The 18,372-nt window shown below is 43.1% G+C and overlaps 1 protein-coding gene across 11 annotated transcripts in view; it reads left to right on the plus strand.

Moving 5' to 3' along the window:
* ABLIM1 (actin binding LIM protein 1) overlaps positions 1-18,372 on the plus strand; it is a 192,048-nt gene that overhangs the window by 62,958 nt on the left and 110,718 nt on the right. Inside the window, exon 1 of one of the 11 annotated variants that reach the window (XM_067000416.1) lies at positions 10,621-11,069. The exons of the other annotated variants lie outside the window; for them this stretch is intronic. Within the exon in view, the coding sequence (XP_066856517.1) occupies positions 11,054-11,069 (16 nt within the window). The 5' untranslated portion in view covers positions 10,621-11,053. Of the gene's footprint in view, positions 1-10,620; positions 11,070-18,372 lie in introns of those variants that run through there. 11 annotated transcript variants of the gene reach the window in all.

The following is an 18,372-nucleotide window of genomic DNA, read 5'->3' on the forward strand; positions in this document are numbered from 1 at the left end:
ATTCTGGGATGTGTTAGCAGGAGATGTGTACAGCAAGGGAGATAATTGCTCTCTGTTCTGCTACAGAAGAGGCCACTGCTGGATACTGCCTCTGTTTGAACATCTTATTTTGGGAAAGATACTGATAAACTGGAGGAAAACTAGTAGAAGGCAGTGAGAATAATAAATTTAGGTAAGAAGACTTATGAGGAAAGATTAATAGAATTAGGTTGGCTCAATCTAGAAGAGTGGAGATAAGTGAGGGATTTAGTCAATCTTCATGTATGGAAAGGGTTGTCAAATGGAGATGTTCTGCATTGTACTGAGAAGCACAGAATGAGATTAGCTGCATTTGCAGCAGAGAAGACCTACTTTGCATAACTGTATAACTAACTTTCTAGGTGCAAGGGCAGAGAAGTGGAGGAACAATTTGCCAAAGCATGTTGTGCAAACGTTTTGCAGATTTTTATGAGTGTCACAAAGGATCAAGGTGCTTGAGCCTACCTAGCACGTGGCTATGTAATCTCTCGAGTCTCTTCTGAGTCTCTGTTTCTGTGATTACAGATCACTGTCAGTTAAGGACCTGGCTGAGTGCACTGATATATTGTTTTTTTCTCTTTGTTTTTAAGAACCATATGGTCCTAGTGTCTTGATTCAATTCAGGTTTGTGGGAAGCTGCGTTTCTTCCTCCTTGAATTCCTATTCTTCTGGGGTTAGCTTTGCAGTGTTATGGTAGAGATTCATAGGCATATTGCAGTGTGCTTCATGGACCAAACATGTCATCAAGGTCGGGCTCTCATCCTGGGAGCACCCTCTCTCTTCCAGGTGTTTTTCAGCACCTCTTGAAATTGGTTGTAAACCCCTTGTGCTACCAGTGCACAGCTGGGGGTAGGCATGAAGGATCAGGTGTGCCTGGTGAAGCTCAGCCAAGCGCAGCTAAGCTGCTGTCCCCTTGGCACCTGCACTTGCAGAGTCATTCTAACAATTGCCATCACTGAGTGAGAATCTTGCTTTTGTGCTTGCTGCACAGTGCCTGATGTTAAATAGCAAGGGCTTGTGCACAGCTCTCACAGATGAAAGTACTGTCTTGGTCACTCCTGTTACAGACGCTGCTTGCTACTCTGCCCTTTGCCACAGTGACAGCGTTATTGGCTTTTAATCCTGCAATGGTTGCAGGTGTTGAAGATATGGTTGGTTAGTTCATCAGCTTTACCAGCATGGGGTTGCTTTTCATTGCTCACCTGCTAAACACAGGCAGATGTTCTCACCTGTGGCACTACGAGAGTCACAGCGAGGGGCAGCAGCCGGCTAAGTTTACCTGATGCAGTTGTTTCAGTATTTATCCTACTAGGGATAAATTTGCTTGTGAAAATACCAGAGTACTGGTTTCATGTTGGAGTAAGAAATATAGATGAAACTCCCTGTGACAGGCCCTAGAAGTCTTTGGTTATGTAAATGTGCACAGTTAGCTTCATTAAAAGAAGGAAAAAAAAAAGGAAAAAGGTAATTAATTAGAACCAGTTCTTTGTCCTCTGCCTGTATGCTGTATCTACTCCTATTTAATTGCTGTGCCATTTTTATTTAAAGTATTTGAACATATAATGTCTTCTTAACCCTTGGTTTCCAGTTTCAGCTTTCCATTTGCTGTGGGCCAAGTCACTGCAAGTGTTCAAGATCAATCCAAGCTAATTTGCTTAGTGGTACATTGGTGGTTTAGCATTAACCTGCATTAATGCAACATGGTTTAGAGCAACTGCATTCACCTCTGTAGGGCTCGCTGCTCTCTGCCTAAATTCTTCATTATCTGTTATCTGATAAATAACAACAAAATCGTAGTTCCTACTGTTACTAGATACTAGCAAGAAAAATCAGCTAAGTCAGCTTTGAGTAGAAAGAAATAATGAAAAATTTATTAGCATAAAGATTATTGAGAGGAATTTAAGCAAGGATCTTCTTTATGCTGATGGGTGCAGGCAGCTGTGGCAGGGAGGAGCATGTTGTGGCCACACATCCCCCACTGTTTACAGGGAGCCCTGCTTTTGTTCTGTATCTGATCAAAACTTCCTCTCCCATGTCCGTCCTTTGCAGTTGTGTAATCTCGTTATTTTAATCAAACAGCTGAGAGAGAAGTGCAGTCCCCTTCCTGGGCAGGCCAGGAGCGGGATGGCTGCTGAGGCCTACCTGAGGTGGCCGAGCTGCCCGCTGCCCTGCTCCGAGGGGCTCGGGGCTGCCACAGCCTCTTGCTGGTGACCCAGGCCGGCTCTGCCGGTGGGTGCAATGCTGGTGGCACTGGGATGGGGAAGAGAGGTGTAGGAAGTGCTGTTTTCTTCTCCTCTGAGAGGCATGCCTTGGGTCTGAGCTCCTTTTCCAAAAGGAAGGGCTGAAGGGCAGAGAGAGGGGAATCAGAGATGGCTGCCTTCGCTCCCTCAGATTTTGACATTGGGGCACGGAGGGAGTAGAAGAGGAGAGAGAAGCTTGGTGTGGGGCCTCGTCCACTCCGTATGTCCGTGGTTGAGGAGAGGATGAATGCCACCTGCTGTTGGCTCCTTCTCCTCCGTTACGCGCAGAGGTGGGGGCATCACTGAGCAGGCTGTTGTACACCAGGACCTTGGAAGTGTCTTTTAGTTTGGGACAATGACAAATGTTTGATAGACCTCTGTGGGCTTTTTTCAGTGAAAGGGGAGATAGGTAATGGAACAAGAAGGGCAGGAAGGGAACAGCAGGAGCATTCTCCACCCCAGGGTTTTCCATGGATGAGGGCCCTGCCATACTGGGCATGTTGCTCATATGTAGTAAAGGTGTTGTTAGTCTCAAATGTGTTCACAATCCTAGATGCAGACAAGGTGAAGCTGAGAGGGAAATAAGATAATGTTAGAATGGGAGCTTGTGATTACAGGTTTTGCATCATCCTGCTTTCAATTTTGTTTTCAATTATTTTCCTCTAGGGAGCGAGTCTTTATGGTGGAGTACCACAGAAGCGCTGCAATACCAGGGCATGTTTGTCACTGGCTTGCTACCACGTGTGAATTAGATGGTGAAACTCTTTGCAGTTTTCAGTGTAAATCATAGAAATTGCCAAAATATAAAAAACAATTAGTTTATCAGTATTCATCAGTACTTCAGAGATTAAATGCTGTTTGTATATTTTTAAGATGGCAAGTTCTCCTTTAAAATATCACAGTATCACAGATTTCTAGGTTGGAAGAGACCTCAAGATCATCGAGTCCAACCTCCGACCTAACAGTAAGTACTCCCCTAAACCATATCGCTAAGCTCTACATCTAAACGTCTTTTAAAGACCTCCAGGGATGGTGACTCCACCACCTCCCTGGTGTTGTGGTTTAACCCGGCTGGCAGCTAAACACCACACAGCCGTTCGCTCACCCTCCCCCCTCCCTCTCTGGGATGGGGGAGAGAAACGGGAAAGTGAAGCCTGTGAGTTGAGATAAAGACAGTTTATTAAGACAGGAAAATAATAATAACAATAATAATAATAATAGTGATAATGGTAATAGTATTAACAATAATAATGTGTAAGAAAACAAGTGATGCACAATGCAATTGCTCACCACCCGCTGACCGATGCCCAGCCTATTCCCGAGCAGCCGGCCCCCCACCCCGGCCAGCCACCCCTATATATTGTTTAGCATGACGTCAGATGGTATGGAATACCCCTTTGGCCAGTTTGGGTCAGCTGTCCTGGGTCTGTCCCCTCCCAGCTCCTGCTGCACCCCCAGCCTGCTCGCTGGCAGGACAGAGCAAGAAGCCGAAAAGTCCTTGGCCTGGTGTAAACACTGCTCTGCAACAATTAAAACATCAGCATGTTATCAGCGCTCTTCTCATCCTAATCCAAAACATAGCACCCTACCAGCTACTATGAGCTACTTAACTCTGTCCTAACTGGAACCAGGACACCTGGGCAGCCCGTTCCAATGCTTAATAACCCTTTCGGTAAAGAAGTACTTCCTAACATCCAACCTAAAACTCCCCTGTCGCAACTTTCGCCCATTCCCCCTCGTCCTGTCACCAGGCACGTAGGAGAACAGACCAACCCCCACCTCTTTACAGCCTCCTTTAAGGTAACTGTAGAGAGCGATAAGGTCGCCCCTGAGCCTCCTCTTCTCCAGGCTGAACAAGCCCTGCTCCCTCAGCCGCTCCTCGTAAGACTTGTTCTCCAGACCCCTCACCAGCTCGGTCGCCCTTCTCTGGACTCGCTCGAGCACGTCCATGTCCTTCCTGTAGCGAGGGGCCCAAAACTGAACACAGTACTCGAGGTGCGGCCTCACCAGAGCCGAGTACAGGGGCACAATCACTTCCCTAGACCTGCTGGCCACACTGCTTCTTATACAGGCCAGGATGCTGTGACAATATGTGACTTTCCTTTGGAGTGGAGGCAATGAGCCATCCAGTTTGATGTAAACTAACAGTGAGCAAACCTTACAGAGCAACAGCAGCAAAATAGCTTTTGTAGTTCTGTTTAAAAATTCCAGTCGGAGCAAGTATTGGAATCAGTTTTGCCTACTCTATTTTGAATATCAGTTTGATCTGTGTCTCCTAAATACTGTTGAAATGGCAACAAATAATTTGAAGGCAAGTTTCAAATCTGTAAGTTTCTACATATTGAAGCAAGTGACTTCCCTTGCTAGGAGATAAAATGGAGATCCACTAATGGAAAAGTTCCAGAAGCTGGAGGGAGGTGATGAAAGATCTGTTCATTGTAAAAAGTTTGTTTGAATATATTAATATTACACTTTGTAGCCAAGTTGCATCTATTCAGATACCATATTTTTATCTTTTCTTTGAGGGCCTCTGTGGTTCTTTTGAAAGGACTCAGGACTGGGAAATAACTGTTGAGAGTGAAGTATATTTGCAGGACAGATCAGATGCCTTTTTTAGAGTCCTATTTATAGTTTATGTGAAATCAGAACAGAAGAAATTTGTCATCTGGCACAGTAAAAAACAATTAGTCCAGTTGAAGTGTAAGGGTGGTGTATATCCAGTGTCCATGACGAGTTGCCTCATCCTCAGGGACTGTGGACTCGCACTGCCGTCTGCGTTGCTGTGTGTTGTATTGTTGAGGCATGCGCTAAAGGTTAATGCTCAGTGAGATGCTCTGTCACATCTCTCATGACTGAAAAACAAAGAACTTGCTGCTTTGCTCTGCAAGTTAACTGATTGGTGGGAAGCTGCTTCGATCTGTTGTTTCACGGGCCTCTTGGGGAGAAATTCTTTGGACTAGAGAGTCTTTACTGCCTTCCTGCTGATTTCACTGAGCCCCAAACTCCCAAGACAAGCTGTAGAGGTTATTCTGCGAAGTTAATCCAATTCTGAAGTGGATTATCAATATCAAATCTCCTTAACCTTAGGCATGTACAGTAAAACATGACACTTGCATATACTCTTCCCTGTCAGGGATTCCTGCCTTTGTGCAAGTTATTTGCAGTGTTCGCCAGTAATCGTCAGATGGTTACTGACAGCATGTGCTAATTTTTATCTGCAGCATTACTGGTTGTGATTGTGAATTGGCTGGGCTAATTCAGTTTGTAGCAGGTGAATTGCAGTGATTTTGTAAGGTAAGCTTCTAATTAAAATACCGAGCGTAAACCGCTGTCACTAGGCATTTTTACGTACTGTATCTCAGTTCAGTGTCAAATGTGTGCATAGAGGATAAGTTCACACAGGTGTTCATAAAGTATGATCTCCTTTCTAAGGATTAACAGTAACATAAGTAGTTTGGAAGCTGCTTGTTATATCAATAATGTAATTGCTGTTCAGAGGTAAATGTTTGTACATACCTACAGTGAGAAGATTACCCAACAGTGAGCTTTGTATATTTTTGGAGCCACTGCAAAGAAGTATAATGTAACCGTCTTTCCTTATCTGTTTCTAAAGATAAGATGATCTGGAGGTTTCAGGTGCTTTTTACATAAGCTTGCGCGTTAGAGGTTTCTGAATGTTTAGAGCGAAGATGAGCATCCCCGTTTCCTTGTTTTGTTTCGCAGTGAATTAAGCATAACCATTTTACTGTTTTATCTGTATTTTTTGTAGGCTGCTATTACCACTATGCAGAATAACAACCTGCTAAGAAAATCTAGCTTGGAAGTACCTCGTAAAATCAAATTTTGTTTTAAGAAATCCAGACCACTTAATAGATCAAAATCTGTCAATGTTTCATTCCTGAGGAATCTGTCTTTTAAGAATATGAAATGTTTCTATTTAAAAAGCAGTAAGCCCTCACATCCTAGCAGATCAGAATAAACTACTCTATGTATTTTGCTGAATCAGATGATGCATTTGGTAAATTTTAATTTCATTTTCTGCAAAAGAATGATTGCATGTTATTGTAAAGAGCAGTAATACAGGGTGCTTGTATTCAAAGTAGCACGACATAGGTGCTGCAAATAGGACCCAAGGCCATCGGGCATTATCTGCCTGCGGATCAGTCTGATAAGAGTAAGGCTACTGTGATTATTCTAGGTTGTAGGGTTGTGGGACTGCAATATGTCCTTAGAAAGCACATTCCTCTCTAGTGGGTGCTCCCCTTGACTGTGCAAAGCTTGTGTTAGGGAGCCCAGAGGGGCTCGGGGGGAGGTCAGTCTGTGGGGCCTTCAGAGCTCTTCAGCGTCCTGCTGAGGAGATGGGTGAGGAGAGGCTGGCAGCCTACGGCCGTTGCACAAGCTGCTGTATGAACTCGTGGAGGTAAAGCTGTGTGGGGGGTATGGAAAGGCTACAGAATGAATAACTGCCATGAAGAGACTTCTGCAACTCACCTGCCGGCTTCAGAAGATAGGTTGGTTGGCTGAGAGTACTGTAAGAACCTGGAGAGGTAAAAGAGCAAGGCGTGCAAGAGCAGTCAAACACCTGGGAGCGAACACCCAGCTATTCAGACCTATGTGTGGGGGACAGCTTTTCCAGGTACAGGCTGAGTTCTGCCCAGCGGCGTCTGAAAAAACTGAGATCATCAGCTTTGCATGAGTCAGTTGTCTGCCTTCTTTTGTGCTCTGGTCCTTAATAACCATCACTGCTTGTGCCGTTTTCAAAGGATGGAAAATGTGTCAGTTGTCCAAGTGTCTGAGGACAACACATCAGAGGAATAGACTGCTGGACTGGGGTATGTTGAAGAGGAAAAGAAGCCAGGAAAATACTTAACTGTATGACTGGAGAACGCTGAAACTGGAAACCGTGTGCTTCAGCATCAGGGCACTGGGACCACTGCAGAGTTGCAACAAATCCCTTGTTGACATCATTAGTTTTTCTTTTGAACAGGCATGGTTAAGTCAGGATAACAACTAGAGCAGGCCTCCTGTTCCTTAAGAGCGTGAGGGAGGGGGATTTCCTTCTCGGAGAAATGAGCGTTTTGCAAAATTCCCTGAACAACACTTTACAGAAGTGGTGACTCTTAAAATTGACTGAGGTTGTGCAGCAGTTAAGCTGTGGAAGCTTGGGGCAGGCTTTCTTGTCAAAACTGTTTGTGCCAGGCTTTTTGCTGGAAGCAAAAGGACATTAAGTAGAGGATATTTTCCTGGATGTTATTTATTAGTACAACTTCTCCACTTTCCCTTTGTGTTTTCTAGCAGGCAGTTTCCATCACTGTTGGATGAACAAGAGATTTCAGTCAGTCTTGAAGGAGTTTTATATAAACTATGCACTGATACTCACAATCCGTGGTCTCATCTGTGAAGAATGAGAGCAAGATAAAAATCTGAAAGCCAACTTTTAAAATGAGAATAACAAATCTTAAGCCATGGCTAAACTGCTTAGTATCTTAACATGGATTTGTCAACATTATCGCCGTACAAGAAAAAGCAAACCAAGCTGGTTAACCCTTTCCCTTCGTGGAGTGGTCTCAGTATGACTCCCATGCCTTTTGCTGACTGCACAGGGTATTTTTCACCGTGAAGTAACAGTAACATAATTACACTGTGTAGTTATAGTGTGCTCTTTGTGAATCTTACATCCTGGCTGTGTTCAAGGGTGACTCTCTATTAAAGTTGTACAGTGCAAAAGGTTATGTAAAGGATTTTTTTTCTTTCTTTTAGAATATGCACCCCCTAAATAGCAATATGTACCAAGGTTTTGTTTCTAGACTTGCTAACTATTTGTCTTTTCTCCCAGTTTAGCATATGTGAGTAGATTCTGAATTGTACAACAAGGTAAATTTTTTGTCTTCAGGCTTGAAACAATGAGATTAAAACAAAAAATCACCCCAGTTTAAAAAGATTTTATTTACAATACCAACAGCTGATCTCTATATCTTCTTATGCTGGAGTAAATTACATTTGACTCCTAAAATCCCCAGCCTAATATACTGCAGTCTGTATTTTCAAATTTATTTCTGTGTGCATGCTGCAGTCTAACCCTGCAGCTTTCGATGGCTGAGCGATGCGAGGAAAAGCTTCTATTCAGCCACGGGCGAGATGAGATATGGCAGTGCTAATCTCTAGCATATGTGAAAAACGGAGGTAATGAACTCAGAGAACAGAAAGTTCAGATACCAGCAGTCAGCTTCTGTGTCAGCAGCTGCTGGAACAAAACAGATGAATGATAACCATCGCACGCCTTTGGAGGGTGTCAGAAGGAAAGAGTTAACGGTACCCATGCGTGCAGAGCACGGGCTGCTCGCACATCGGATCCAACAGTTATGAATGAAGGTCAGCTGTGCCCCTTGCAGGCTGCTGGCCCCGAACTGTTTACAAAATACGGCTTGGGAAAGAACACAGGCAGGCTGAGTTACAACCTGAGCGTCTCCAGGGTGTCAGAAGCGTGACACAGCGTGCTGCGCCCCGGGTCGGTGGGGCTGGGGCTGAGCTGCTATTAATAGCAGCACACTGAGTCAGAGAAGCAAGAATGTCAGACTGCCTGGGCTGCGCTGCTCTTACACATCAGGCTGCTAACAATAGAAAGCCAGCCAGGTTTGCTAGAGAATATTTTTTTCCCATGCACGTGCCTGAATCTCTGTCAGTCTCTCTTTCTAATTTATATAGTTATTTATTAAAGAATGTCATTGAATAAGAGATATTTTGGGTGAAGTGGACTGGTTTATTTCATTTCTTTCTGTTTTTCTGGGTGGCATTTATGCAAAACACTGAGAATTTATTTACTGAAAATATTTTTAATGATGGATGTATGCTCTGATTTTCCAGCATGCATCAGCCATCTGGTGCTCTGTCTGGCTGATGCCTACAGTTTGTTTCTTTATATTAATTTTTATCTCCCTACATATAGTGGCATTGAGAAGGGATTCCCTTGTGGAGGTGTGAGTTCCAGTTCCCAAAATACAGAGGTGCCTCTGGCTCTGGGCTGAACACAGAGCTTGCTTTAGGCTGCTGTGTGAGTGTAACGGCACCTCCGCCGTGTTACCGAGCGCAGGTACGGCACTGAGCTGAGGCCGACGAAGCTGCAGCCCAGTGAATCTGCCCAGACTCTAGCCCAGAATAGCTTTGTGTTCAGTCCAGCTCTCTTTTGCTGAGGTCACCTCCGTCCTTGGCAAGTCAGTTCATTTTCCTTTGTCAGTTTCTCCACCTCTGAAACACAGATACTAAAATTTAGCGACCAATGAAAGGCATGATGGGGTAGGTTTGTATTGGCAAAATCACTGGTAGCTGGCTACAATGAGGAATAAAGTTATTTATAAACAAGGAAAAAGTGGCCTATAAATACAGGAGTATTGCTACTTGATACTGGCAGCATATATATGTATCCAAAATACCACATGTTAAGTGATTTTAATGAGCATTCAGGCTTTTGAATAATCATATTTCTAAGCTTTTTTCCATTACTGGGAATAAAGTTGTGCTTTTGAAAGTCAGGCTTTGATTTGTACCTGACTCTGAGGTGTTATCTTTTAAAAGAAAACAGAAATATTCTGAATCTTGCTGTAAGGCAGTGAGACCTGGCAATATTATTAAGGGCTTGTTTGTTTTCTGTTTGTTTTTTAACATCAGCCTACTGTCCAGTCCTTCTCAGGCAGCATTTAGTGCCTGGAAAACCCCAGACTGGAAGGTCGGTTTGCTGTCCAGATTCACCAGTGGAGTCAGAGGCATGTTGGAGGGTGATGTTCACCCGAGCAGTGCTGCTGTATCGGTACGCGGCTCTCTTCCTGCTCGGCTCCCTGGCTGCCTGTGGCCAGCATCTCTGACGGAGCTGTGTAAGAGGGATGGAGCTCCCAGCCCTCGGTGTCTCAGCGTGCACTGCCTACCCGACTCACGCCGTGGATGCTGTCTGGGGCACTCCCTGGCTGTGCTTCTAAACCCGAGATGCCCACTGAGCGGCTGCAGATCTGATTTTTATTATTTTTATTGTTATTTCAGGTAGTGAGTAGAGTCAGTATTCCAAGTTTGCAGAGCTGATATGTGCTGCTCTGTTCTGTACTGTGGTCAGAGGACACTGAGAGGCTGTGTCTTAGCGTGTTTTATGGTCTGGTAGTTGATGTTTGGTAACGGTTTTAAAGCAAAACCAGGGGTGGATAAAGAGTGCTCAGCAGAGAAAAGCCACTGTGCTGCAGCCTGCCTCAGCATTTGTATGTGTTCATCTTGTATTTCCCCATCTCATCCTGGCTCAGTTTGAGTAAATAAAAAAAGGAATTCATAAATATCCAGTGTCGTGTGCGTTTGAACATTTCTCCTCCTTTCTCCCACATCTCACTCGCAGTCTTTTGCCAGTCATTCGGGAGCAGACTGCGTTGCCAGCTCTGTTCTGCGAGGGCAGAGGAATGCAAGGTGGTGTCAGTGGCTGGGAGCCGGGGCCGGGGAATTCGGCGTTTGTTACACAGCAGCAGCTGTAGCTGGGTGCTTCGGCACAAGGGGCAGAGTCTGCACACAGGGTACGAGCTGGAGGAAGAGACCACAGTGCGAAAGAGGCACAAGAAGAAAAGAGACACGACGAGCAATAGGACCGTATCAGATTTTGTGGGAGATCTGGCTGAGGAAGATAACTGTCTGGAATAAGCTGCCTTTTTTTTTTTTTAATTATTTTTATTTAATCCACTTCAGCCAAACACTGCTGGAAAAGAGATTGTGTTTAAATTCCTTCAGCTAATTCTTGCTGCTTCCACTACGAAGAAAATTTGTTTGCCATGGTGAAAGAAAAAGGTAATTATGTTTATTGATAGACTGGAACTGAAAAGACCTAATTACCTGAGGTTTAAACCTTCACATTTAAAATTAAGTGTGTCTTCATTGACAGCTGCTTTTTGCCTTTCTGTAGATGCGATGTGTCAAAAGCTGCAGTGGATTGTTTTGATGATTTGTACCTGTTTTAGTAAGGGCAGAATCTTAAACACGCCTAACATAAGGTGTTTGCACAGCTGAGTTCCTTCTGAGTGTGCATGTATCTGTTGTTTCCATGTGATTTAATTCAAGTTTGCTGGTTTTATTTTATTTTATTTTTTTTTTTGATCTGTGTTAGCTTCAGTTCAGGGAGCTTTGACCACCAAAGCAGTAGCTTACTTCTTAAGATAAACACATTCAGCAAGCCTGGACTTGACAAGGTCACGTTTTTCCTTTCAATGAAGTGGCTTATATGGGAGTTTTGTATAATGTTTGAATTTTGCAGCAGTAAATGAGATGCATTTCAATTGCCTATAAGTAACATGTTAAGCCTCCTACCAGAGCATTAACTAGTCAAAGAATTCAGGAATGGTTGTGGAGTCTTTCTTCACAGTAGTAGCAGTCTGCATCGTTTATTGCATTATAAAGATGCAAACTACATCTGAATTGTATTTGAGCAGTGGGATGGATGTGGTTTTGGAGCATTACATTACCACAGACACAGACTTTAGTCCCTGTTTTTTGAAGAGGGAGGATCTGTTCTCTTTACTTTCCTGAGGGCTCTGTAAAAGCTAATGTAGGATAAATTCAAATCAGGTAAGCAGAAATAAAAAGCAGTCGTGTTGAGTGAGTGTGAATAGTTTTTCAACTCTGAACACCCACACAGTGATTTAATGCTATAAATGAAACAAATTGAGTGAATTTACTCTCATTGGGTTTTACATTGGAGCGAGCAGGACAAACTCTCAATAGTCTGCTGCAGTGTATCTGATGTTTACAGAGAGTTGTGGCCATAAACTGTCTCCTGATAACTTTGGTTGATGAAATGTGCTGGTCCAGCATAAATAGTACGGGATATTTAGGCAATTTGAGATCCATTACTTAAGATTTACAGGATTGTTTTTAAAATGTTGTGGCTGTGAACTGTTGACCTGCTACCAGTATCAGTAAGCCATACCAGGGATGGTTTAAGAAGCAGTTTCATCCCAAATCCTTGCAGCTGTAAGTTTCAGGGATTCTGTATCATTTGCATCAGCTATGCCTCCCATCTTTTCAGAAAAGTATATTGTCATTCAGCTTATCATAATTGTCACTTGTTTTCTAAGATGCATTTTGAAATTAGGCTGTTAATTTTCTTGAAATGCACATTAAATACGTGTAGCAGTTTTAGCAGTGCAGTTTTCATCCTTTGCTACGTTTCTGCTCCCCACCCAGCTGATGTGCAGTTAGTTAGACACCCCATGCTGCGTGGGGCTGTACCTTAGGGGTAGTCTGTAAATTCAGTTTACGGCATGAAAGTTGTCACTTACCTGTAAGGACGTTAAAACAAGCCCATCATTTTCATTAAAAAACAAACAAACAAAAAAGCGAGGGAGACAATACGCTAGAATAATGGGAAAAGTTGACAATAAACAGTTGAAAATAGGAAAAGGACTTGTATTTAAATTGCTTCCTTTTCCCCTCCCCACCAAGCATGATGAATTATTTACAATAGCTATTAATATTGATGTTGGATATAAAATTTGGCTTCTGTTCACACAGATCTTAGACAAAAGAGCTAAATGCTGCCTTTAATTTTGTGATACTATTACTAATATTTCATACATCATGGCTGCAGAATGAGAAAAGATAATACTGTTCAGTATTTTTTTTCTTTCATGTTTTCTGCCTTACTCTTGTCAAATAATTTCTCCAACAAAAGTTTGTTGGCCGCCTTTTTGTTTTGTTTATTTTCTGTGTTCTCTCCTCGCACTTTATTTTGCTTTCCCCAGAATTTCAGGCTTTGTTTCAGGCCTGTGTAGGACAGCTGGTCCCCTCCCTCCCAGCCACTGCCGGAATTGTTTTTAACAAGCTGAAAATGCCTTCAGCCTGGTGCCAGTTGGTAAACATGTTAACTAAGCGCAGGAGAGGCTGGTTTCCACTAGAAAAACTGTGATTCCAATTCACCGAAGTGCAAAATGGTTAGTAACAGTTTTTAGCAAATTAGCATGCTTCATTATGTTCAGATTGTGGAGTGATTTCAGTGTCTGCCTGGTCAATTCACGTACAAACAAAATAAAATCCCGAGGCCAGGGTGTTCTCTGCTGACACCAAATGGCTCTTCCTAAATTGTGTTTGACTGATACCACAGTTTTGTGTCTCTCATCGTGTACCTGTCTCTTTCCAATTACAAGCTCTTATTATCTAGTTACTCAGATAAAATTATTGTCACAGCGTTGTGTGTAAAGACGACTTGCTGTCTATAAATCCTGCAGCAGAGAGTTTACATATGTGTTTCTTGTTATTAGCTGTCTTCTGCAAAGCCCATACTAACATATCTGCATTCTCAGTTTTTCTATGTTGAGGTTGTTGTCTGAGTTTCGAGCCTGCAAGCCACGTTGCTGGTTAACCCACGTTGTTAGATCTTCGTTTTTTACCTCCGTTAGTTCAGCACAGCGGAGGATTTAGCCCTGGTTCTTGATTCCTGACCAACTGCTGACGGCCTGGCATTCACCTGCCAGTCTGTGAAAGTGTGGTGGGAATCGGCCCTTTGTCTGATGAGTCGGACTGGGTTGTACATGGCCAAACCCCTGGAAGTGGAGTAGTATCTATTTGTGCCAGACTCCTCTATGCTTGGAAGGATAGGAGTAGAAAAGAGGAAGGGCTGAAAGCTTTTAGGGTTGGGTAAGCAGGTGCAGATGCTTCATGATTTCTGTTCTTCGCACACTGCTTCTCTTGCAGGTTTGGTGCTGGCACCGACTGGGTGCCAGGCTGCAGTAAGCCCCATCGTGTTTCCCTGTTCTCACAGATGCCTCTGTGGATATTCGATTGGTAATGGCTTTCCCAGTAAACAAGACAGACAACATAGTTCAGCAAAATATTAGCGTTTCCTGGATAATTTGGCTTCTGGTCTAGTTAAGCCTTGCAGAGAGATTTAGTTCTGTGTTGTTTTTTCATACTGTTGATAAAGCGTGATGCTGATATCCCTTAAGGTTATGACCAAGAGGACGTTTTTGTGCTTGCAGTGGCTCCAGTCTTGCCTTCTCTTCCATTCGCCTATTCCCAAAAGCCATGAGTCTCCAAAGCAGCTTTTCTTCTGCCCTTTTCCCTTGGAGTAAATTGGACTGCTTTAGCTGGGGCTGTACTCGAAGAGCATACAAAATGTTACCTGCATGTTAATGTCAAGGTGTTTTTGGTGTGGAACGCTCTCACCAGGGCTCTGCTTATTTGCAGTCTCAACATTTATTGCCAGTGTGAAGGAAGAAAACCTTGAACAGTGGGATCTGGGTTCTGACACTCTCTCTGTGTCGTGGATGTTAATGATAAACAGTCTTGATATAACTCACGGCTTGGGAACTTTTATCCCCAGGTGACCTGGGAAAGTCTCCAGGTTTGTTGCTGTTGAATCACTTGACAAAATTATGCATTCACACTTCGCTGGGGGAGGATTGGGGAGTTTCCTTGTCTCTTTGCTTTGGTTGACTTTGTTAACTTTGCTTGTGCCTGACAGTTTGCTTTTGGGGCTGGGCATTTGGGGTTTTGTTTTGATGAAGTCAATGTGCTGACTTTTGTACAAGCCACAAAAAAGGCATTTTATAAATATGTGTGGTATTAGGTATTAAAAAAAGATACTTGTGTGGCTAAGGTACTAAACTACAGAACGGTTCTGTGTTAGACTCTTAAGGTGACCCTGGGGAAGTAACTTGATCTCCCGCTTTGTTAGGTGATCTGTAAAATAAGGATAAGAACATTCCTCTTGTCTGCCTTGATTATTTGTATTAGGGGCCTTTGGAGCAGAGAGTTTTTTTTGCTTTTCACAGCTATCACAAAGAAATATTAGTCTTGGATTTTAACTACTACCACTTGAAACAAAAATCCAATGGTATGTGAAATATCTTATAAACATCTTACTGCTTTTTAAGACAAAATGGTTGTAAAAGAATTATGTTTTTCTTGGAAAACTTACGGTGTTTCTTTTTCTCTACTTTCTCTTTCCAAATTTATTTCTAATACTCGATTTCAAGTTGCAGTTCTGGTGTGCAGCACTGATACTGAGAGAAACAAAAATAACCAAAGAGATGCCAGTTCAGGCACTGCGTGTTTGCTGCAGTTTTTGCATATTTTTTAATAGCACTTAGTTCACACCGGGGCACGAATATTCAAGTCCCGAGTCAGGCCATGCAGTCGCACCAGGCCCCATGGCTGCAGCGCCATTCCATGCATTCCTCACGGCCCAGCTGCCTGCAGCAGGCAGTCCCTGAAGATCCAGTGGCAGCTATTTCGTACTGAGAAGTGGGAGAACTTTTGCCGTTGATGCTGGTGGAGGGGAGGGCTTCGTGGCTTTAGTCATTAACTCTGAGGCCACAGAGTTCGTGGTTCAGGTAGCGGTGGAGGCAGTTAAACCATTGCTCCTTCAAGAGGAGATAAAGGGAGAGCCAAAGGCCCACAAATCAGTTTTGAGTTGGGGAGTTTTGATCGGTTTAATTTGTTGCCAATTAACAAACTTCTAATCACCGATTCCGCTATTGAAAAATAAGAGCAAACAAACCCACGTGTAGACAAACACACCTTGGCTTCTCTCCTTCCCCCTTCCAGGCCCCCTGTCCCCAGGCCCCACGCGGTGCCTTTGGCGAGGCGAGGGAGCCCCAGGGCCAGGTGAGCTCTTGGCCTTTGGGTGCCCCTTTGGTTGTACCCTGGCACTCTGCTGGGGCTCCACCACAGCCCGTGGGCCTTTCTAAGTCAGGCCTCCCCCGAGTGTCCTCGTGTGGTAGGAAAGACCTTGTAGGTTGGGATAGGATGGTAATTGGGCCTGCCACCATAGGAGAATCGGTCCTTTTTGTGATAAATGAGTGCATAGTGGGGGAAAACACCAAGTTCCACTAATCAAAATGTGATGTGTCCTTTGGGTGGGACAAACCAGAGAACAGGATTTTGTTGTTTCTGGGGGCAATCCATAACTAATTTAAAAAGGATTATTTGTAACAAACATGGATTTCCACCTAGAGAACAGTCGGTATCCCCAAAAGGATGATTAATCCTTGCCTTCGCTGAGCCTGGATAGCTTTCAGGCTCACTGGGGATCTGGCTGAGAAGAACACTTAGGCTTTGTCTTAAGCTTATTCTGTTCAGCAAAGTATCTCTGTGAGTCTAATTGAATCACTGGGATTTAAAGCTAAGTAAGTGCTTCGGTGTTGTCTCAAAGTTGGACGCCATTTGCAGCAAAGTCATATATTTCATTAATGGCAATGATTTTTGTGGTGTAAGTTAGCTGCACTGTTGTGTAGGAGGTGACAGTGAGAGAAATAATGCTAGCTTTCGTATGGGCTAATCATAAAGTACTATACACCCAGAAATGATATATGCCTTGTATAGCACAGGGACATATGTTATTTGCTGTTTCAAATTATATATTGACAGGAAAACAGAAGCTGGAAAGCAGAGGAATCTTCTCAAAGCTGCAAAGTGAGGAGCAAGTGCTAGCATAAGGGTCGAACAAAGTAATGCCTGTTCAGAAGTGAAAATGTTGCTGAATTTCTGCAGTACAAGAGCCTAATAGGCACGGTTCTGTAAACAGCGTCACCAGGGTAGCTCGCTAATTCATTCCCTAATTCCCAGCTCTGTTAGCACCAGGTTGATGGCACAGATGTTAATATAATCTACATGGCAGAATTGTGGAACTTGGTGTTAGTTTAGGATCTTAAAATAATGCCGCATTAAAGGAGTAATTCAAGTAGAAACGCAGCCTTGCAGAACAATGAGGGTTATCTTTTATTACTGCTACATCAAACAAGAGTCACTAAATGACCAGTTTATTCAAAGTGTGTGTTTGTTTTTCTCTGAAGACACCTTGAAGCAGCATTGATGGATTTCAGAGCCTGCTTTCTACCCACCACCTCAAGTGCTAACCAGAGGAACGATGGCTGAGCACGGGTCTCATAGGAAACCCATGGTGGAAAGATTGCTGGTGGTAACTGAGGGACACTTTACTACAGATTTTGTTTTGAAAGGTCTTTGTGACAGCCCTATTTCTGTGCAGGCTTTTCCCCATTTTTCATTCAAACATCAGACTGCGGTAACGGTAGGTCTCTATGCAGGGGTCCCCTAAAATCTATAAGTAGATTGCATTAAGCTAGCTCAGAGGCCTGTTTGATGTTTGAGTGCTGTCACAGGTAAGCGCTGTTCATCAGTAAGATGGAATTTCCCTGCTGTTTGGAAAAAGCCATTGCTTTTTCTGCTAACTTCAGCAATTTGCTTTGTGCAGCTTTGAGGATCCTTGAGGACTTGCAGTGAATGATTTGACACTTCTATTTATTAATTGTTTTGAGTAAAATTTTGGTGCAGACATCAAATGATGTATATGAGATAGTTGCTCAGAGTACTCTGAGGAGCCCTTGAATTTCTAATTACCCCATCCTATGCTAGAGGAAGAAAAAAAAAAAAAAACACATTTTTGGGATGGCTCGATCTTTTTGTGTACAATGTGTTGAAGGCATATACAGAACAAAATTATTTAACCGCTTTCCAGGCCAATACAGTTGCTGTGTTATGAACTTGCAGATGTTAGATGTGAGAAACATATGCTTACCGTGATCCTCCAACCCTTTGGTAAGGAGATTTGAAGGGTGAATTGATTATCTTCAAGTTCTGTCCTTCAGTAAGTTGGTTGTATGAGCAAATGCAGAGAACTTTTGCTGAAGTGAGGAAGATAAAAAATAAAGGTATTCTCAGAACATTAGATTAGGCAGTCTGGGTTCACTATCTCTTTATCATGCAATTTGTATCATGATCTATTTTTGTGAAAAATTAGTCTGTACTGATACAGAACTATGGCTGACTAAAGTCACTTAATGCTTCTGCCCTTTGCTTTGCTAACTACCTATCCCCTAACCCATCTGTTAACAGTCGTGTTGAATAATGTAATTTTTAATTCAAAGACTGGCTTAGCTTAGTCAACATTTGTTTCAACATCGTGTTTCACAGCAAGTCTTAGCTTGCTGCATTCTTCATTGTAAGATTAGTGCCTTTTCATTACTGAAAATGGGTTTAAAACTGCCTGCTGCTTTTTCTTGTTTGAGCTTAAAACAGCACTTGATCATAAATAACAAGCTGTTCATTAACTACTCTGGGAAAGGATTATTTTTTCTTA

Source organism: Anser cygnoides, chromosome 7, assembly GCF_040182565.1.
Source record: "Anser cygnoides isolate HZ-2024a breed goose chromosome 7, Taihu_goose_T2T_genome, whole genome shotgun sequence".
In the NCBI taxonomy this organism is placed as follows: Eukaryota; Metazoa; Chordata; class Aves; order Anseriformes; family Anatidae; genus Anser; species Anser cygnoides.